This window comes from Taurulus bubalis, assembly GCF_910589615.1.
Source record: "Taurulus bubalis genome assembly, chromosome: 11".
Lineage (NCBI taxonomy): Eukaryota > Metazoa > Chordata > Actinopteri > Perciformes > Cottidae > Taurulus > Taurulus bubalis.
Genome location: NC_136599.1, coordinates 15,697,324 through 15,720,885, shown reverse-complemented (window position 1 = coordinate 15,720,885; position 23,562 = coordinate 15,697,324). Strand labels below are relative to the sequence as shown.

Genomic DNA, 23,562 nt, shown 5'->3' with positions numbered 1-23,562 from the left:
ATCCTTTGGGATCCGTACGGCTCACAAATCAACTACGCTAACTTAATTATTTTTTTGTTATTTATACAGTGTTTGGCGCAGATGTTCATTGATGCTATTATTTGTCATTTATGTAATTAAGTTTTTTATTTATTTACTGTTTTAATCGCCTTTCCTTTCCTTTCACACACACAGACACAGACACACACAGACACACACAGACACACAGACACACAGACACACACACACACACACACACACACACACACACGCACACACACACAAATGATGCAATGTAGTTGTGGAACAAGTGGCATAAGTATAACATATTCTGGGATTGTACATGGTATGGAAATGAGGATAGGAGAATCCATCCAAGATGTTGATGCTCAGAAGCCAAGGAGTAATAATATTTTTGTTTAAATAGTAGGGGACCATAAAATCATCTAATGACAATTTTTTTTTCTGGGAGGATTAATGTACACAAATAGTAATGCATCTTGATGGCTAACTGGTCAGGAAATACTGTCATTAAAATACAGAGTTTGGCCTAATTCAACTCACTGACTACATGGTGTTAGCTAGCCTGTATTCACTCCGTGCTCTTGTTGTTCTGTTTATGTATTCGTCTGGCAATAATAATAAAAAAAACTCTTGTATATAGCTTTCCATTCAGACTTCTTTTCATGTATTTCTTAACTGAAACACTTGTGGTGTTAGAACTTGGAGTTTGGTGGGAAAATGAGGAGTGAAACTGATTATACTAACATAAAATAAATGCATAAAACATATGTTTCAATATAATAAAACCCACCATGCAAGCTCATATATATCATGTTAAGTTTCTGCTGATGAAAACCCAACATTTCCTGATTCTTTAAATAAAAAAGCTTTTAAAATATTTGTATTTTATTGTGAAGAATGTATGTGAAAATGTGTTTATCACCGAGTTGGCAGAGCTTTGTTCGCAGCTATTCCTCAATAAAACAATAACAGCATGGTCTACTAATACTGCAGGGACGAAGAGTAAAAGTGCAGAAGCAGCTGATTTCCATTCTGGTGCATCCGATGACAAAAAGTTGAATTGAAAAGACAAATGTAGCCGCATACAACTTATACATGCATACAGGTTTTTCAGCATCACTACCATAAATCTGAATAGAAAATCTAAATTATTGTAACCATGGGGCAATTTTTTCTGGTCTTGCTTTTAGTAGGGTAAGGTGGGTTAGAACACATTGTTAACATGCAAATGTATGTATTTTCCACAAGGTTGGCTTTTTGAGGTTTAGAGAAACATTCATCCATGATGCAGAAGCTTGCATTACTCCAGTGAATAATCACTTTGATCTGAAGAAGAGGATGACGAGCTAAAACCATGAATTAACTTGACACCGCTGAAACAAAGACTTTCCTGGAGGCAAAACCAAAGAGCAACAGAGAGGCTTTTCAACTCAGAGAAAAGCTTTTTTTCTTCATTTTATTTCCACTTACAAAAGGACTTAGTTTGAGCTGTTCTTCAAAGATGAAGACGAAGACGAGCTCCAGCTCCGAGCTCATGTGTGACAAAAAACGAGCAGTACCAGGATTGCTAATAACAAAAGCCACTGGTTTCTACACGTTGTAGTGGTTTCTCTCAGTCCCTCTTTCCTCCACTGTCGCAGAGAGTTGGACCAATGAAGCTGAGCTGTGTCACACCCACACATCAGCAGAGGGTTTTATCTTTTTGCTCACAGTCTACTGCTATTTCTGTTTGCCTCTGCCAGTGTTTCTATGTGAGGGGTTACACACACACACACACACATGTGGCAATGTATTTGTTTGTGTGTCTTCTGAGGGGGTAAACACACAATGATGAGATGAACTCAGCAGTCCCAAAAGAGAGAAAAGGAGGATTTGGGGAAAGCTGCCAAACTCCAGCAAAAAAAAGAAGGAATGTAGCTGTTGCTTTGTGACTTTCAAAAAAATAAACCGTCATGGAAAAAAAGGTTTTGCATAATGTTCAAGCTCATACTGGAAACACATCAAATTTCGGCATTTGTCAAGCGTTTGAGCATCACAAGAAACAACAGCGGTGTAGTAATCTAACACATCCATCATGTTCAAAAGAACTGTAATCAGGAAGCGTCGAGACATTGAGAAGCAGTCATTTATTACTCTCCCTTTATCAATATCCCATAAGACCATAGGAGGGAGTCTGGTTCACACAAGCCCAGATCCAGCTGCTTGTGGATGACTCACAGGGCAGTGCTTCCCTATGGGGGACTCCTCTCTACCTCTGTAGTCTTCATGTTCTCTCGTGCTGTCTCTCCTTGCTACACTCTCCCTCCTCTGTGCTCTTCCTAATCTTCTTTACTCCTCATTCCAGCTCCCCCACACCTTCTCTCGCTCTATACTCTCTCCACCTGCCAGCTTTTCTTCTCCTCCGATGCCCCCTCACTCTTTTTTAATGTCACCACTCGCCTACCTCCCCTCCGTCATGCCCTCCCTCTCCTTCATCTTACACTCCCTCTCGTATATCCTCTTCTCCTTCCCCTCCAGCCAGAGATTGCAGTCTCAGTTCTGAGTCACAGAAGAGGTAATCTAAGGTGTATAGTAAATACATGTAGAGGGCGCCGCAGAGAGAGTAGCTGTCAGTGTAGGAAGTATTATCTGAACACTACTTGAAGCTACCATCTACTTGCACTTGCTTGAAATCTCCAAAGCCTTTTTATTGCTTGACAGGGTTGTTAAAGCTGGGCATTGTGTGCACTTTTCAGCCTTGTACTAAATGGCACGCATCAACCAGGGAATGGTTTTCACCGCTGAAATGGTTTATGGCTGCTGGCAGCATCAGCACTTTGGAGATGTAACAGCTATTTGATTTGTGTGAGGTTGCGCCATCCTGGAAGTCTTACAGTTATTTTGGGTATAAGCAGGGTACTTGTCTGACTTGTTTTAGACAGCTAATGAAAATAATTCATCATTTACAGTAATTACAGCTGACAGTTGTGTAACAGGTTTTTGGTCTTTGTCATGTATATTGTTTCTCATGTATTTGTGAAAGTGGTCCTCTGAATGTTTAGAGTTGGCCTTAAGTTACCAAAGGTTGAGAACCATTATCCTAATGGACACAGCAATACCTGACCAATGCCTGCACAGTCGTGCCATTATGCACAACAGCCACATTGTCAGTATGTTTTTTTTTGATGCACTAACTCATCCCATCAGTAGTCTATGCTAAATTTAAGGTGATTGATAAAGACGAGTTGTCTTTAACATTCTGAAACCAAAAACAGGGTTTGAAAAACATGCTTTATTTATTTTTAACTTGTTTTTAAACTTTAAAACCAACTTTACACCATGTATCATAACCAGAAGCTGAAAAAACAGACACTAAAATCTGATGTTTAACTTTCCAATGGTCCTTGAACTCATCTTGTGAGACCAATGCCTAAACTTAAAAAATGTCACCCAATATAAACTGTTTGCACTCACCAGACCCTGTAAAAAATGTTCAATTCTGCATTCCTCAGAGCAACTGGGAAACGCAAATTCTTTGTAAAAAAAATGACAGGACTGCAGGATGCTGAACACAGAGCACAATGGAATGGGTAGTAGTAGTAGTTTTTTTAGTTGTAAAAATGGTAATAGTTCAATATATATAGCACATGGAGCCTTATTGCTGTATGTATGGATTGCACTGTTTTCTCATTTTTGTAAAATATATATTTTTGAAATGTAAGGCATTACTATCGGGTTCAGACGGTGAAGCCGACAAAGGCAGGCAGAGTACTTCCGTGGATCCTATAACTAAAAGCATTGACAGAACATGGGTCCAAAAAACACTTTGTTGTGCCATCTTGTTGGGTGATTTGAAAAGATTTTAATAGCTGCAGCATATGCCTTGTGAATCCTCTGAAGGAGTTGATGTACATGATTTATTTTCTCAATGATGTCGCTGATAATATTATTATTATCATATTTTATGTATTATTATCATATTATTATTAATTGATCATATGAACCTTCATCGTTTTAGTCCTCCATCGTAAATTAAAAAAAAAAATCATTTGCCCTTTAGAAAGAGAAATGCAAGTACAATTTCTGATATATAGCCATCTGGTAGGACGACATCATTGTCTATGAGTTACTACATTGGTTGGGTTTAGGGAAATGTAACACATGTTGTCTGTTAGAGGTCACACAATGAAAATTATTGAAAAAATAATGAAATTAATGTTGCAGTGTCGAGGCGGTTGAGGGGTTGATGAAGGACGCAATCAGTAGCTGGAGCCGGAGGATCGGGTCATTATGGTAAACCGTATTGAAACTCTTTTGAGAAAAAAATATTACAACCTAAGTTGGTATTACTGCAGTTAAATAAATGAAAGAATACCTTAATTAATGCACTTAAATAGTGTCACGGTAAACTTAAACATAAATCATATTCCTACTCAATATTCAAGGATTTAAAATATATTGTACTGTATGCAAATTGCAAAATTTGGACCACTTCAACTTCCTCTAAAATTAATTTTATAGTAAATGTTCCATAAATTAGACACACTTCAGGTCACTAGATTGTTCCGGGTCAGTTTTAGTTCTGGGTGTTCACAGTCATCATAATGAGGCAGGGAAGGAAGCGATGTTTTTCTCCTCAGGAATGAGGAATGATGAGGCCCAACAACATCTTTTTTTATATTTTCACCTCTGATTTGAACGTCTTCCCGGCTCATTCCTCACAAGATGAGAGGTAATTAAACAAAATATATTTGCTCGTTTTTGTCAAAACGCATTCTCAACATGAAATGTTGCATCAAGGTTCTGTTCCATTCACACAATGTCAAGCTCTTAAAAATCTTTTTATATATATTCATTTTTTCATAAACTATTTTGAAACATTTATTAAGTCCAGTATGGGTAACATCGAATACACAGACACATTATTTAGATACAATGAGATATTTTCAGATTCATACTAAACACTGTAAACAATCATTTCTCACATAATATTTCCCACTCGATCCGACTATTTATCAAACAAATTATAATATTAGAGTTTGGCGAACTCTCCGCAGTTACAGCTTTCTTCTCTTTTCTGTTGTTGACCTGTCTGTTAACATATTATCGGTAAAGATGTTTAACATAAATCTCACAACAATTACATGTGGGAAACAGTATTTTCTCATAGCCCATCATGTCTTGCTTTCCATAGACGTTATATTAATGACGGCCCAGCATGTATCTTCCTTAGCTGTTGGATTTCTTTGTCAGCAGCCTTAAGCTGTGTCATCATAACACACATGAAGTCTGTACAAAGCATGCAGCCATGGTGACACTATAACCAGACATCTCTAGCAGCAGGATGTTGTCTGTGTCACAGCGTTTCACTGTCATCACAGGAAGGCCTCCGGCATGTTGCACTGCGGGTGCATTTTTTCCCCTCAAGGAACGCTCTTGTGTGCAAACACTGGTTTTACAACTTGCCAGTCCACATCTTTATGGTTATTTGCTAGGATTGAATAATTCACATTGGATCATACTATTTCTGAGTCATTTTCATACCTTGAATGGAGCGGCGACAGAACATGCTTTCCTTCTGTTCTTGTGATTTTGTCATATGAGCGTCATAGACACCTTGTTTTATACATGAAAATACTTCTGTCCAGGTTTGGGAATATGGGAAGACCTTTGGCCTTTTGCCCCTCGATCTAAGCAGACCTTTACCCCCCTTCTCTAAAGGCATGCACATTATTTCATGTTGTCGTTTCTCATGTTGCCCTCTTCATATAAATTGAATCATGAACATCATCATCGTCATCTTGGACCTAAAGTATGTGGCCATGAGTCCATGATTGGATACGAGAGACTCAGGTTTTTGGGAAGCTTTATAACCTTTTTTGCTGTTTCTCGGGCCTTCGCCTAAATCTGTTTGGGAGCTCCGCCATCCTTAATGCCATTTGATAGAAAACTAGATAACTATTCTTTTAACGTTATGGAAGTCTGGTGGTTATGCTTAAAAAACAACACTGTTGACTGCAAACAGGAAAGGAACTGCGGTCTCCCGAGCATTGGTGGATTGGCCATAGGGAGTACCGGGAGTTTTCCCGGTGGGCCGGTCAGTAATGGGCCGGCAGTGGCTTTTGTTTTTTTTTATGTAAAGACGCATAAGAGGCCCAGTGGCCCTATGATAGGCCCAGTTGTCCCGCCCACGCATTTTCCAGACCCCCCCCCCCCCTCGTCCAATCACCTTTAATGATGAGCTAATGACACATCATTAGCAATCAGTGAGAGAGAAGAGAAAGCAAACATGGAGAAACAATGAAAAGGCGGTGCAGAAAAACTGAGGGAAAAGAAAAAAAAAGTTCTCGCAACTGATGCTGCTAAGAGCAGAAATATAATAAACATGTTTGCTGCTGCGGGGGCCGGCGGCGGTGGTGTAGCCTCTGGCTCCGGGGCTTTGGCTGCGCCGGGCGAGGCTAGTCCCTCTCAGGTGTCGTCGGACAGTGAAAGTGAGGCTCCCGCTGCCATGGTGGTACAGGAGGGGGAGGAGGAGATTAGTGGTGGTGATAGCAGGTGAGTGTGCTAGCTAACATGTTGATGTTGTGGATAAACACTCATTCACTAAATGTTCAGAAACGTTGTCTATGAACTTTACTTGACATAATAGATAGCGTGTGGTGTAAATCTAGTTCTAAAGTGTTGGAAAATTATATACTATCCTGCAGATCTGCTTTTTCACAATTTTTATATTTACAAATCAGGTCACCAGAGTTAAAGTGTTTTAAGTATCAATATACTTTCTTCAAGCCCACTGTCCAATTTGTTCAAATATGCTTTACCTATTTTTCCTGTCAGTGTTTATGGTTTATTGTCTTTTTTTGAACACTTATTTATGGGAATTTTCAGATTAAATTACATCAAATAAGATACAAGGAGACAATGACCCGTGTTATTAAGGCTTGTGTGATTATATGTACAGTACATCAACGGACCGAGTTGGCACAGTATCTGCGTGCGGATTGTGGTGGGTCAGTCTGGACCAAAAAGTCCAGGGCCGAATTTTTGTCCCAGTCCAGGCCTGCTCCCGAGTTTGATCAACTCACAGATGGGATGCTGATGAGGAAGGTGAGCGGTCTCTCTCTCCCGTCCCTTCCCAGTAATTTCCATACAGTCCATAAAATATTAATGTTCTTTTTTCAGAATAGTTTATTTTTATGATTCTCCCTCTTTTTCCCAAAAGATTTTCAAGCAATTCATAAATATTTAATTACCCATGTGTAGACTTTGTAGTTTAATAATTCCGCCAAGAAAGGAAAATCATATCTTGATCCTTTTTCTATCTTTCATTTTTCATAACAGTAAAGCATGCTCTGTTGCATTAATTTGTATAATATTATATTTTTTTTTCTAACATCATTAGTATTAAAAGCTTGTGTAAAGTTACATCACACTTTGCTCTCTTTCCCTCTAGTATGTATAAATAATGTATAATATATAAGTGTTTTTAAGGCAGCAATTAACAATAATTTTGTTATTGTTCTGAAGATTATTTTCTATTTATTTGCTTGGTCTACTAAACTTGTGCTTTAGAAAATTGTAAGATCACAATTTTCTAATGCACAAGTTGACATTTTGTTCAAACAGTCGAGTAGACAAGTAATATGCCGTTTTCTATCAGAGAAGATAAAAAAAAATGCAAAAGCTGGAGCCATATATTTGTTTTGCCTTTTTGCTTAAAATAGGACTCGAAACTATTGAGGTTCACTTTTCGTTGGACGCCTAATTCATTAAACGGTGACACGTTTCACCTTTAAATATATTCTAACATATAGGCAGTGGTCTGTTCAGTGAACAGGCAATTAAAACCTGCATTGGCATTCAGACTGGGTTATCTGCCTTCTCAGTATTCTGTTATTTTGCGCTAGCATGCAGAATCACATAAAATCCCCAAAATATCTCTGACATTTTAAAATGTATTGTTGTTTTGTCTGTAATGGGAATTCATTTTAATGGGGAACAGGCTGTTCTGGCCTGCAGCAAACAGTAAATAAGGCTCACTCTGTAATGATGTTCAGCATGTCGCACTTCCCTCTGAGAAGTCAGCACGGTGATACTGAGGGCGCTCAGCTCTTCTCCATTCTGTATTAGTTGATGTTATTAATGTGTGTGTGGTCAGTGGTATTCATTGATGTGATGTAGGCTTCTATTCCAAACAAAATATCACCACTCTGTCCTTTAGTGCGCTTTAGTGTAGAAGGAACAGCTACAATAAATAAGACATGTTTTTGTTTCTTTTCATCACAATTATTTTTTATGACCGGTTCTTCCAGCTGACAAATCTCCAACCACCATTAGGTGGTCATGAGAAAGCACCTACCGCTCCTCTCTGGCTCCATTACAGAGCACTGAAAACTCACTCGTTCTTGTAATATCTTTATCGGTGGCCTAATGATGATTTATAGCCAATACAACGGCAGCTGGTGAATTGTGGTGGTGAGTACATTTGTGCCGCTGAGTGAGTGTAGCCCCGAGGTGAGTGGAGTTCATTTTGAACAGCAGAGTAGAAAGGATGCAACAGAGAGTTGTACCATGCAGTTAATGGGAGCTGTGAGGAATAGGAGCTGCAAATCCAGATTTAAAGAAAAATAGCTTCATGTTTTAAATTGACCTGAGCTCTACAAACTGGTGGAGGTTGTTCCACCTACCATCAGTCATGAACCGGCCCACCTTGCTGCTGGACAACCTGGAGTCTGTTTTAATTGGGAGATTTGGTTCTGTTCGTTTTGCAGTTCAATACTGAAACGTGGTCAACCCTGATCTCTGATTGGAGTGGGAATTGCTTCTGCACACCTTTCTCCATGCCCTGTTGAACTGTCTAAAAACAGACTTAGGGGCATTTGGTTACTGCTGCCCACACTGACAGCGGAACTTATTAATTCACAAATTCACACTTTATTTGTGAATGTTAAAAACATGAACCGTTGTTGTTGCTCCGCCAGATTAAAAGTTGCAAGCTGCAGCTAATTCATTCAGTGAATTTCTTTAGATGATTTAATATATATCTGTAGTTATTTATCAGCTTTATATAACTCTTGTTGCAGATTTAAATGTTGTTTTACAGTTACAGATACTTTGCATTGCCAACAACCCATGGAGATGTTAATTCATGCAGTGGCATACTGTCTCTTTGATATACTTTTAGAGTGTTCACATTGATTGTAAAAAAGCCACGAGTCGACACACATATTTGACCACATTAATGATTTTAGAAATAGTTTTGGTAAATACACTTATTTGCTTTATTACCGAGAGTTAAAAGACGAAAGCTGGGTTGATTTGGCTTAGCTGAAAAAAACTGAAAATGTTTTTTCATGTATCTAATTTAACGTATAAAATGTTGCCTGCCAGAACACCAGAGTGATTGGTGCAATTAGATCTTAGCAGAACTATTTAGCATGTTATACATGTGAAACGTAACATACAGGGTATAATTCTATGTCATTAGCTGTTGATTTTCTCCCTGCTGCCAGTCAGTGGTTATTGTTCGGCAGTAAGTGGGTGGGCGAGGGAGGTGTTGGCTCTATCTTAGGCTGGTAATTTATGGCTCCAGCTGCTGTCTGCCTCTCCCCAGGTGGACAACTTGATGAGTCAGCACTGCATCTCATTAGGGGGAGAAAAACACATTTCTAAGGGGAACACGTTCTGCGATAGGACGCCGCTCGCCGCTGATTGGACACCAGTCTCTCAGGGGGTTAGATTTGTAGCTACAAATCAACCCCCTGATTGATTGTTGAAAAGCTGCAATAAAAATCTCATGACAGCAGCTTTCCTAATATATGATCCCACACTGACAGTTGGATCTATCAAAATGAAATGAAATTTAGATAGCTGAGCTTGACAAGGGGAATTCATCAAAGTCTGCTCAACTCCAAGATAATATATTATTCAGTTAACTAAAAACAGCAAACTTTATACGAGTTAATGGTATCTGTCCTTTTGTTTATGCTGTATTCATGTGGAGTTAGACGGCCAACACCTTCTGGATGGCACGGGGAGTGATGATGTGTTGCTATGGTGATGTAAAAAAAGAAACATAATAATGAAGTGCTTAACACTTAATGTAAATATTCTAGAATTACATGGAGCTATGAAATTCAGCTTTCTGTACTCAGTAGCAAACGTAGGAGCTACGCAACAGCGGGTTGTAATTCTGATAAAACATTCTTAACTTTGGACGGCAATGACGTCTACTGTTCACTCACCTCACCTAATTTTACCGTCCTGCTCTTATCCACTAACATCATATCTGGTTTGCCGTCTAAAATCGGCCTGATATCATGTGAACGCAGCATTATAGCATGTGTTTAAAATACTAAATGAATCCACCAAAGCAAAGCAGCACTTGAAAGTCAGGGGCCCCTTCATGTGGTACCAGATGGACAAGTCTAGGAACGCTAGAATAGAGAGGCACAGGGGAACGACAAGTTCATACTTAAGCAATAAGGTACTCGAGGCAGTACTGTGTCATGCAATAATGTACTGTTCAAGAGTTGTTAGGCCCGACGCGCAGCGGAGGGCCGGCAAACCCTTGAACTGTACATTATTGTAGACACAGTACTGCCTCGAGTACCTTATTTCTTTTATAATGCGAGTACCTGCGACTTTATAAATAGTAATAGTAAGCTCCCTTTCAGCACAAAATAGTTGTAGCCACCAAACGTTGTGTATCGCCTTTCAGTGACAAAGAAAATAGTCCCGGGACGCACGGGACGCACATACGGGACTATAAAACTGACTGCCAGTTGGAAGCAGGGTGGAGGATGACACGCAGCCACCGATGTAAAGAAGTGCTCTCGCTGCTTCTGTCCGTCTTTTCTCCGTCATTTTTCTCCTCCATGATGTTTAGAGAACTTGCCTCGCGTCGGGAAATTTCCGACGTAATTATCTCTCACTAGAAATTATCATGATTTTGTGGTCAAACCCTTTTCATTCCTCATCTCATTTTAGAGAGGAAGTGACGTGTGTTGTCGTTCGTTATGCTAGTGTGGGGGATGCTAAGTGAGCTTGTTAGCTGTTACGTTTGAGCTAACGTTACTGTTAGCGAAGAGCCCGGTTGCAATACTGTGAACACTCAAGCGATACACCTGCAAGTTAAGGAAACCAACGTCTGCGAGTCGTTACTGCGGACGTTACAATATCAAAGTTTACACAAACATGTTTGGTAACTGTCAAGCTTGAAATGACAACTAACGGTCGCGCAATTTAAATCTACCTGTTATTTTAAGTGCGCACTGATATGGAACGCTCTAAATGTAAACAGGCTGTACAGTACTTTATGGCTGAATAAACTGCACCTCATGACTCACTCTCAACCAATCAGAATGCTTGATTTGATCTACCCGTATTATAATGTCTGATATTAAATTCATTTTGGTGTTTTTTAAGCAAAGTAGGGTGTGTATGTATATGGTTCAGGTCTACAGGGAAGTACTACTGCATATGTTGAAAAAAACTATGTTTTAAAAATAAATGTAGCCGGGGCGGCTGTAGCTCATTGGGAGAGTGGTTGTCCTGAAACCACAAAGTACCCGGTTCGATCCCTGGTCTCCCCATAGTTTGCATGTCCAAGTGACCTTGAGCAAGACACTGAACCCACAGTTGCTCCCCGGGTGCCTCACGAGGCTCCCCCTGCTCCTTAATTACTAAATTTGGTGATGATTTAGAAATAATTGCTCCGAACAGATCACTGAACAGCGCGCTCCTCATCTCTGATTGAGGCTACATTAGCCACTACTGGCATAACACACCTGCATCTCTGACTAAACTGCACTATGGGTAGTGTTTTAACAAGGAAGAGTGTGTGTGAAATAAAAAAGGTAAAAAATAAAAAAGTCTGCTGGACTGATTTTAATGCTTTATTCAATGGTCCATTATAAGTTCAACATTGTTATAGGAGTGCAATGCTAAATCTGTGGAGTATGCTATTATAGTTAAAAATGTAATGTTGAAAATTACTGTTCCATCTCACTTTATTCATCTTATTGAGACTAAACACACAAAACGTCTTGCATTCTGCCAAAGTTGTCAATTGTTTATTAATCTTCAGTTAAGGCAATCCATTACAAAGCATTTCACAAACCACAGTATGACGACAAGATCATGTCCAACACCTGGTTTGGAAATTATTCAGCATGCAATTCAGAGACCAAGAGAGGTATGTAAACAACCTGGGATAAAACAGGAGTAGTGGCAAGAAGAACCCATACAGAATGTGTCTCATAGGAACAGAATGGAAAGAAACCGGAGATGCAACATGCAAGGTGGCTGTAATCTCTAAATAACACCCCAAGTAACAAACGGAGCACATGGCAGATGCACTAATCAAGTGAAATGAAGGTAGACTACCAAACCTCATGGCATTTTGGCACACACATGCACATTGTTTAAAGAGGCCAAGTTCAACAACGGGACACATTTTGGCACTTTATATTCTTTATATGAGGCGTATGTACATAATTAGATTTCAGCCTCAAAGAAAATTCTAAATGAAGAGATAATCAAAGCCATTTCAATCAAGAAAAAATAATTAAATGTATTATTGGAAAGACATCTTTTAGACTGAAAAATATATTTCATAATAACTTAATATTTTATAATTGCATAAGTGTCATTACTGTGCTCATTTCATATTTATTGATTATGTGATTACTACTGAGGGTTGTAGTCTTTGATTTCTCCATGGAGGAAACCTCACAGAGAAAAAGAAAGTGTAGCTTGTTATACTCTTAGTAGGCCGGCCCAAAAGAGGCCTTCTTGCTGTATTAATTGCATGAAATATGTCAGAAAAGTGCACATAACATGACCCTAACTCCCGGCTTGCTTGTAATCTCTTCACACTCACAGTGTATGAGCTGCATGCTGATGCTGACAACATGCCTGCTAAATGGCGTGGCCTACTTTTCCTAATTGATTTTCAGTAATTATCAACTTGTGATTGTTTTAAAGGGAAAATGTGAAAATGAATAATACATTTGAGAAATAAAATGTAAAGAGGTTGCTTGCAAAGTCAGTAATTATGAATATAATATAATAATATAAATATATTTCACTAAAATTGTATTCAATGTAAATTAATGATTTCCTTTTGGCTTGAATGGCTTTCTGTAGAGGTATTCTGGCATTTATGTGTGTTATGTAACTAAACTTTATGGCCTAAATTCATATCTGATGAACAAGTGGATTTGGCAGCAGATTAAACGCTTCTTTGTCATGTGAGGGAGAAATGTCATTAGAAAAAAAAAAGGACGCCAAATATGGATCTGGGCCTGTGACAGAAGGAGTTCACTGCCTCTGGACTGAGTTTCTGCAATAGCATTACACTGTATCCTCTCTCTGATCCACTAAAGCAATGGGAGTCAAAGAACATTATGCGGATAACAAAGATCGTAAAGCAACATGAATTACACACGTTTGCTCTCAGCACAAAACAAATTATAACAATGAGAAATCTAAGCTCCTTATTCTCTGTGACACAGATTGTGTCATTCAATGAAACGTTTTTGAAGTACAAAATGAGAATGAGTAATGCACAACACAGCGGATCAAAAATAAACTCACTTCTTAATGAATGTTTGCTGTTAATCCTTGAGACAATGTTAACAGCCACAGTTGAGTTGTAAACAAGTCTTGACTTTGAATATTGTACAAGGCTCAGCGACATTGTTAATTCTCGTTATTTCAAGACAATTATCGAAGAGCTGCAAGTATAAAAAGTACAGGAGACAGCGTGTAATAGTCTGTGATAGTCCTAATCTTGCAACAGTTTTACTGTCACCAACATTTTCTTTGTGTACATCTTAAACATGAGACCTGCTTCTGCTGGCAGAGTAACACCTGGGTAACTGAATTTGGATATGTTTCCATATAATAGGCACATTTGGATCGAGATATTGAGTGACAGAGAGATGCTTATGGAAATAATGGCCAATATAAATAGATATAGCGTGTACACAACTGACTTTAAAAATGTGTACAGAGTCACAAAATAGAAATGCAGAGAACAAACATGAACATATGGGTAGCTGTCTTGAATTAAATTGTCAAACAAAATTGTGATATTGTACCTTAGGTATTAAAATGTTATTCCAATGTTTTATTATAAAATGGGCTGTTGTGAGTTGCAAAACAATGTTATCTGGGAACACTCAATTAATTTGAAAGAGTAAAAACAATGAATTGATAAAACACTGAATGAATCAGAAAAGATGGACTGATAACTGTTTTTGTTTCGTACAATCAGTTATTGTTATCTTTAAAAAAAAAAAATTCAACACCCAAATATCTCACTGCAAGATTTGTGATTGTTCAGTTTTCATTCCGGGGAAACAAATCGATAAAAGGAGGAGAAAATTAAGTCGTTATTGGTATTGAGTAAAATCCCAGACAACAAACTGTAACCACAACAAATATAAAAGGAAAGAAACTCAAACAGCGAGATAACAAATGATATATGGCAGCATGACTAATCATTTACCTCTCTGTATACAAACAGGGAAAGTAAGTATGTGCTTTGAATTTTTCATCTATTTTTCTGTAAACATACTGTTTTTATAATAAATATAAGTTAATGTTAATATATCAGTCTAGTTATTTCTTTATGAACATTATTCCAGTTGCATTCGGTTAAAATAATGCATGAAGTTGAAGGTGTTGAAAACATAACATGCGGTCCTTTCCATTATTTTGATTGTGGTAGCGGTTGGTTCCTTCAAAGTAATATTTGTTGAGCTTATTAACATTATAATCTTTGTGCTTTTTGTCAGGACAGTAATTAGTGCATTCTGTAAATATAAATACTAGAAATAGGTAAAAGATATGGTGCTGGCAAAATAGTATGGCAACAGCTCACAATTATCTATGTCCTCTACATAACTGCTTGCAATTAAATTATCTATCAGAGAAAATGATTCAGAACTGTGGGATAGGTTTTATCACATGCGATTATATTACAGTCCTTATCAAAGTAGAAATGGGGATTTCTTTAAATACACTGGTCATAAAATATAAGATGGAAAACTACAGGAAAAATAGGACTTTAATCCCCCCCCCAAACCACCCCCGCCCCATCTTTAAAACCCCATCAAAGGATTGAATGATTTCTGCAATAAATAAATTAGTATAGCTATGATTTCCTAGTTCAACACACCGATTCCAAAAGGTATCACACACATGATACACACTGGCACATTCTAATATATTTATGCCTTCAAACAGGCTCTCTCTATGAGTTTACTTGCTATCCATTACATCACCACTTTGACAGGTTTGACAGTGAACAACTAAAACCTTCAACTCTCGCCTCCTCTCAGCGCTCTCATCCTCAAGCACTCAGGAAGAAAAAACTTCCTGATCATCAGCAGGTTCGCCAAAAGCAGTCTTATTTCTCCAAAACAATATGGAGTCTTATCATCTTTTTGTTCAGCCAAATTAATATTTATGGGAGGGCCTTAAAAGCCCAAAGGACGGTTGTGAAGGCCGGTTCCCGTCAACCAGGACCCTGTCGACCTCAACGCAGACCTGTTTTGGCGCTCAAACGAGATTGGTCTGGAGTTGGTCTCCAGGTGAGTAAGCTGGTGGAACGGGGTTAGGTTTAATGCCTCTGGTCTTCATGGAGGAGATGAGCTGGTCAGGGATCTCGGCCAGGACGTCTTTAGCCAGCCGCGCCATGCTCAGCACGTGGTTGCCTGTGCGGTCCATGTAGTCTCTGAACGGGACAAACTGTAAGAAATGTGACTTTATGAAAAGGATGTATCACGTATGCAGCAAGTATACCAAAGTAAAGCCCTTGTAGTAGCCTATTTAGTTTAGATTTACTTTAGTGTCCCCCTTAGTGGAAATGTGTACAGTAAAGGTACATACAATACATATAACACAACATTTGACAATATTTTGGACCAAACAATTTAAACACCTCTTGAGGTTGCCACATGCGTGCCTGTTGCCCCTCGACGTAGTCATTTTTGAGGAGGTATACTACAGGGATACATGCATATGCTATGTAGCTACGCCATGTCCCCTTAACACACAGCCATAATTCAAGCTTTAGAGCATTGGCAGTACTGACGCTTCAAAGAAAAGAGCATATAAAAGATTCTCTGATGCTGCTGCGAGACGAAAGTCCATTAAAATCTAAAGAGTTTACCCTGTATCGAGCGTGAATGTTTTAAGATTCTTTTTCAAACACTTGCTAATTAGATTATGATAATTAATGTTGTAAAGGTTTATATATCATCCTCACTGTGGTGCACAAGTAAAGGACAAAGGGTCACCAGAGACTGTGGTTGATCCTCTGAAGATGAAGATCATGCACAGTTAATTAATTTGAAATCCAACCATTTGATATCTTGTGTACAAAGTTGACATTTGAGTGTGGACAACAGAACTCTTGGAGTGGGTTCATCCTCTGGGAAGCATGAATCTGTTCAGTACATTTAATCATGATGTGCTTCCTGCATTATTATTTTTATTGAATGTTTGAATCTGAACTATTCATTACATATGTTAAGACAATGTGGCCTGCAGCTAATGAGATGAGATATCTTGCTTTGTAATAAAAGAAACTGCCAACATCGCTCTCAGTAAGTATGGCCACTAACAGAGCAAACATATAACTTTTCACCTCTGTGCCTTTGGGAAATGAGCCGTGTCCTTCTTACCGCAAGCCGAGAGAGGACAAAACATTAGAAAGCTCTCACCTGAACAATGTCTCTCTCTGCCAACTTTCCCCGGGAGGAAATCCTGACGTCATCACCATCCAGCTCAACCATGGCTACAGAGAAAAGGTATTACAATAATCTTACATACAAATATATATTTTGTCCAATAATTTCTATGGTTAGAGGCAAACCTTAAGAGTACATTTGACTAAAACAAACCATCCCTGATGTAAACAGACCACAGGCTGGTTTTCACGGTTTTATTTGTACACATTTGTTCCCTGAATAACTTTATTTACTGTTCTCACCATCAAACTCAGCTTGGCCAACTCCAACAATGATGATAGACATGGGGAGTTTAGCTGCCTGTCGTAAACAAGAAGAACAAACAGTTAGTTGGTGTAGCATTTCCAGTTATTTGTATTTTTCTCCCAATACACTTCTTATTCTGCAAAGTCAATTACCTGAACTATTTTCCCCAGTGAACAGAAATAATAAGGGACTATATGAAATAAAATAAACATAACTAGTGTTTCTATGTATGATGCATAGTTTGGGCTGTAAAGGGACTGAGAGAAAATACAAAATCCATTATTCAACTCAGGGGCCCCAAGGTTAGTACAATATCCAGATTATATATATATTGATTTAGCTACGACAAATTGTGCAGGTCACTTTTACAATGTGGAATACCAAATTAGTTTATTATTATTATTATTAGTCATTATTATAACTTACTGTAACACACTGTTCTTTACATAATGGTTACTAAGACTAAGAAAACAGTAAAAAAAAAAAAAAAAATAGCAAGTATGAACTTGAAAAAAGTCAAACACTTCATCATCCTTCAAACATGCCACATGCCCCCCCCCCCCCCTAGAAAAAAAACCTAGAAACACCCCTGGGTTACAGAAACTCCCTTCTTCAATACCACCATCAGTGTCTGGACTCCAGGGGGGATTCTGCTATCGCAGATGTCAGCATCACTACCCCTTGCTTATACTAATTCAGGATGGAGTTCAATCGCCAAATACTTTGCACTATTCAAATATATGCAATTGTAATAAGTTATTGTTGAATTCTAAAACAATTCTCTTCTGATTGAACTAACATTATCTATACATGATCTTTATATAAAGAAATGTTTCAACCCCTGTTAACATAAAGGCCACATGTCCTGCCTATTTAACACTAATCTGAACAACACTTAGACCTAAATAGTAAATATTTAATAGCGCTTATCTTCCACACTGTTTGTGATGTACTGGTTTCTCCACTGTATGATGAGTATTCACCACAGTCCTGATGTGGAGAAAGTGAAAGCTCTGGCATGAATGAATGATGTATGCTTTTGGGAGAAATGCATTTAAAAGGGTAAAAGTAGGTCAGGTTTCCTGGAAGAAATCTCCTGAGGGGAGAGGCCTGTCACAGATAGGAGTATATAGACCGAGGAGGGCCATCCTCTCCATGTTCTCTATCATTGGTACCACTCCATCTCCTATGCCATTGTATCTTCCCCTCATTCCTCATTGACCTCTTGCTCTCACACTAATTACATACATTCTGTTTGCCCCTTTCCAGCAGCAAAAGACCACACAATACATATTAATATAACCTATAAATGCTAGAGCGGATTCTGTATCAAGGGCTGAATTATTCAGTCTACACCATTTGTTACTTTGCTTGTACTGTACAGTCACTCAGGGGATATAATCCATCAGTCAGTGTGAACACCTCCTCATCTCACTGCACAGAGCCACAACACATATTCAGGGACTGCTGGCAGATACATGTTCTCATAAAACACTTTTTTGCTTCATTGGTCACATTAATCAATAATCAAGAGAAGACATTGTCACTAGATTAGAAGATAGATGTTTTCAGAACAAATGCTATAACATCCAGGTTGTTCGGTGCGTATATCTAACCACTTATAATCTAATTTTCACTGCAAGTCATGTTTGGTTTTGGTAATATGACACATTTCAGTGTGAAACAGATTATATTTTAGATATAGATAGATATTATAAACCAGCAAAATCCAACTATGATATTGCTAAACTTGCATCCCACAAGCTAACAGTCAAGTGTGGATTTATATGATGGGGCAGTTAGCTAGTCACTCCAAATCACATTTGATTTGATAAATATGGGTAACATGCCAAAGTTCCTAAAAAATATTTTGACAAGAAAATGGTTTGGACTTTATTATAAAGAATACTTAAACAAAAACATATTAACACAGGGATATATAATTAGAACTGTCTCTGTTTCTTCAAGTACCTTCATTGGAAATCATCATCAATTCATCGTCAATTGGTTATTATTGAAGCAAAATTAAGCAAAACGAAGAAAAATGCTTATCTAAACCCAAGACTGCACATTTTCTATGGCTGCCTTCTAATGCTCATGGATGATTTGATGCACATTTCCCCAAAATCAAGCCAGACATTTCTGGTATCTTTGTTATCTCTGGATTTTTTTTCGGTTTGAATAATGTGTGGCTGCGGGGTTGGAGAGAACAATGAGAAAAAGGGAAGTTATCGCAGCTTTAAGATGGATAGAATTAATTTTACACAGACATCAAAACATGCTGGCTTGCTTCGGAATTTGGTAAAATAAGAAAAAGAATCTGTACAAAATAAGTACAATCAGTAGCAGAGCAACTCTTCTTTTGGAAATCAGTCAGTACGTGTCTAAAGTTGGCCAGACAGGTGAAACGTTTGCTTTGTTGATTCCAAGTGGACAGATGAACTAAGCCGAATGCAGTTCTTCTGGTGTCTATACATTTTAAAATATTCATTGGTTTCTATGAAATTACTGGTCAAGCTAGCCTCCTATCCAGACAACAAACTGACAACCAGAGACATAATCCAATACCTGGGCACAAATTGATTTATATTTTTGACCTACCAGGTCAGAGATAGACTCTTTCATAATTGAAAAATCCTGGAATGAAATTTGGAGTTTATAGGAAAAACATCAAAGGGAATATGGCCCCAGAGGCTGTCCTGTTAGATGAGTGGACACATTAGTCATTAAAGGCTAAGCTGAGCTGGTTTGGTTTGACCATGGTAGTGTGGTCAGCAGCAGTACTTAGAACATTACAAACATATATCCGCTTAGTACAATCGTGAAAGATATCTCTGAAAATACATCACAGCACAAATAAGAAACCAAAGGTGCAGAGATGAGCGTTGCATGCAACACTTTCTCTCTGGAGCAAAGGCTAAAGGCCAATTGAAGAAGGTCAATCAGTCCTGTAGAAAGTGTAGCCAGATCCAAACTGAGTTGACAGGTGGCAGCAGGACACAGCAGGTTCGGGCAGAGCAGTGCAGAGCAGCAGACAAGATCTTAAAAGGAAGGTGTGGCTGTTCGAATGGTTTGATTAACAGTCGCAAATTCCCTTTAAACCCAGTCTGCTGGGGGTCAGAGCACCGTGTCGCTGTGCTGCAGATGGTGGGTTGTGTAAGACCATTGCAGTACAATACAATGAACCTGTTGACCTAAGAGCGAATCTCAGCTGAGCCCTTCAGCCTTCTGAGAGTCTGGATAAAAAGGACAAATATTGGACAAACAGAGCACCCGAGAACAGGGGGGTGAGACAAGTAGAGGAGAAAACATCATGTAACGCCTTAAATCCTAGTGCTACTGGTATAGGAATAGCTCAAAATAACAGGCTGAGAGAAGAGCCACAGCAAGCTAAAAGCACCTGCAATGCCAATGCAAGGAAAGGGGGAGGCCTGGGAGTCCTCCAGGCAATGTTAGATCAGCACTTACATTCACTATGGCCTCCTTGGTCTGAGCCATGTCTGATATGACGCCGTCAGTAATGATGAGCAAAACAAAGTACTGAGATCCGTCCTGCACTGCTGCTGCATACCTGAAACAGAGATCATCAGCATGGAGGGGTTTAACTTTATGTTTAAAAGGAAAGAAAAGTTTAAAACAGATGCACACAACATGGTCATGGATTTACATACAACTCTGAGATTGGTTTCAACAACAAGAGAGAAAGTCTAAGAGCAGCAGAGTGGCAACCACTGTCAACACAAAAGAAAAAAGGTTTCCCCCCCCCGGCCCACCGGGTGATTCAAAAGCTTAATATAGATATGTAAAGAAGAGAAATATGTTATATAGCACTTTATGTCTCAGAGGTCTACCCAGACACTATTATGAAACCCATCAGAGACAGCACAGCGAGCGTGGCCTAGTTTCAATCGCCCATCGCTGGCTGCTCTATGAATAATTTATTAAACTGTTTATGCAAGTGCTGCAGTCTTATTCTTTCAGAGCATTATTGATTGCCTCGCACTCAACTGACCACACTTGATGAGTGAGAGCGGGTGAAATATGACAGATCATTGGGAGAGCCAAGGACAGGTCAGAGGTGAGCCCTTATTCATTTTAATCAAAGAGCGTGACCAGTCAGTGACAAAGGCAAGAGCAATTGCTGGTGCTTAATGGCAGGAGATTAAAAAGACCTTTGTCTTCCTCGTTTCCACACTCATGGAGACGTTTGACCACATTAGCAAAGTAATAACTGCAACACCAAAAATAATAGTGTATTATAAATATATATATATATATAGTCTACATTTGTAAGATTAAGATCCCTCCATGGATGAGAACAAAGAGTATTTCACATGTAACCAATTTAACATAATCTTGTACACCTAGCATACCGTTTATATTATGCATCATTACCTTTAAGAGTATTGTTGGCTTCCATTAATGCATAAGCTTTCTGCCTGTGCTGCATGCACAACCCACAGTAAATATAAACTTCAAAGAAAGGAGGAATATCTCGTCCCATATATGCCTTATAAACATTTATATTCAGCTTGGCAGCCGGTTGTTTATTTTCCCTTCATTAGTTCTGCTCAATTCATAGAGAAACCATCACTCACTGTCTTAATACCTCTAACGGCATGTCTACCCGCCGAGGATTATTTACCGATTGACTTTCAAAGAAAGGACAACTGTGCTCAGTGATGTTCACAGGGACAGCTATTTGTTCTTGTACCTGGCCACATGATTAACAACAGGAGAAAAGTTGGTTGGTCCATACAGCTGAACCGTCTTAAGGCTTTGATGGTAAGCTTCCAGAATCCCCTCCATGCCGTTACAGTACGGGTTCTCAACATTGCCATTCTGAGAAAAACAAAAACATGATTGGTTGTCAGAATGGATTACAACAGAGCTTGACATAGTTGATCAAAACAACAAGTAGTGTTTCAGTACAACATTGTGTCTGGGATTAAAGTTAATACCAGGCTGAAAAGCAATGTTTTACTTTCTTCTCAGGGTTGAACATTTCATATTTTTGTTGTTACCGGACAAGTTAGTTCGTTAGAAAATTGTAAAAAAATATATCAAACATCCGATCACCGCTATCTGGGTTTCAGATAGCTATATAGCAGCTGGTTGTGTTCTCAATAACAACACATCACACCCAGCTGTGATGACGGGTGTGCAGGTTCATCAGACTTACATCTTAACCTACAGAGGTCCGTGAAGTCGTGCTTTTCCGCCATAAAAGATGGAGTACAAGTCTTTGAGATGTCCTTGTCTACACATTTCTAATCAAATATTTCACCCAGGATTCTAACTTTACTTTTAAACCCGCTTACAAGACCAGAGCATGAACGAATGAGACTTCAATTAGTGAGATGAATCTTAATTTGCACATTTTAATGGAAACATGGAGTGATGCAGACGTTACCCAGTAGACAGACTCCTCATTAGGCTGTACTATGCAGCAGCCATAGCACATTAGCTGGCAGAGAGAAGCCAAATTGATTTAAGAAGATCCTTCAGCCTTATAGAACCTCATTTGCACTATAAAAGGTAAATGAAATTCACTCAGAATTTTGCACATCAGAGGTGTAGCAGCATTCATCTCACAATGCACACATCCATGTGCAAAAGCAGTTATCCATGGCTCCTGGAGAGAGCATAAAACCACAGGTGAGTGCTCACACTCAAAGATAAGATCCACTGGGAGGAGCAAACTAATTTTAACATAAAACTTGATGAACATTTCAGAGGGTGAATTACAACCCGAGTGTCTGAAATAGCCCCATAACGTACTCACCAGAGGGAACTCGTGGGAGACCCTCCCATCAGGGGGCAGCTTAGCACCGAATCCCAGGGCAGGGAACATCTTATCACTGTCATAGTCCTGGATGATCTCTCCCACGGCCTTCAGGGCCATGGCATAGGCATTCATCTGGTACGGGTTCATGTAGTGCAGTGAAGTGGACTGTGACGGATTTCCTTCCAAGACAAGAGAAGTCAGAGTCAGTGATGCAAACCATCAGACTGAGGCTGAACTGACAGCTGCGGGCTGAGCAACATGAGCCAGGACTAAATTGGATGTTTCGAATCAGAGGAGTGCCTCGATGTGACTATCTGCATTATTTGCAATAGAGGAATTCAATGTTTATATTTAGCTGTCCATGTTTTGCAGTTACACTGGCATTGTAAACACTTCTGGGTAGATATTAGTTTCCAGGACTCTCTTTTATACAGGAATCAGTAACTGTCAAAATATGACATGCAGTTCAGTGAAAGCGGAGAAAATAAAAAAATCCTTTCGAATAATCTCATTGAATTGTGTGAACGTACAGAACCACAGATTGACTATTTGCAATGCTGGAAAAATATTTAAATTTATTTATAGAAATGTCTAGATTATTTTTATCAATTTCGCTATGTCTTCTCTTGTTGCCTTCTTTTAAAAACACATTACATGTACTTGACTTTGTTTATCATGTCAACATGTCAATAAAACAAGTTTAACAAGAAAAAAGACAAGCAGGAAAACTCCAGCCCCCTCTTTGATTCATGGAAAATGCAATAGTCTTACATCGGATGACAA

At 38.8% G+C, this 23,562-nt stretch overlaps 1 protein-coding gene across 1 annotated transcript in view; it reads right to left on the bottom strand.

Moving 5' to 3' along the window:
• Window positions 1–15,552: 15,552 nt before the first annotated feature.
• Window positions 15,553–23,562, bottom strand: part of cpne5a (copine Va) — a gene marked incomplete at its 3' end in the record, with an annotated part of 68,279 nt that continues 60,269 nt past the window's right edge. Inside the window, exons 16-21 of the mRNA XM_079225676.1 lie at window positions 22,777–22,958; window positions 21,706–21,833; window positions 20,460–20,562; window positions 16,988–17,045; window positions 16,719–16,792; window positions 15,553–15,741 (exon numbers count right to left, since the gene is read on the bottom strand). Coding sequence (XP_079081802.1) covers window positions 15,553–15,741; window positions 16,719–16,792; window positions 16,988–17,045; window positions 20,460–20,562; window positions 21,706–21,833; window positions 22,777–22,958 — 734 coding nt within the window. The remainder of the gene's footprint in view (window positions 15,742–16,718; window positions 16,793–16,987; window positions 17,046–20,459; window positions 20,563–21,705; window positions 21,834–22,776; window positions 22,959–23,562) is intronic.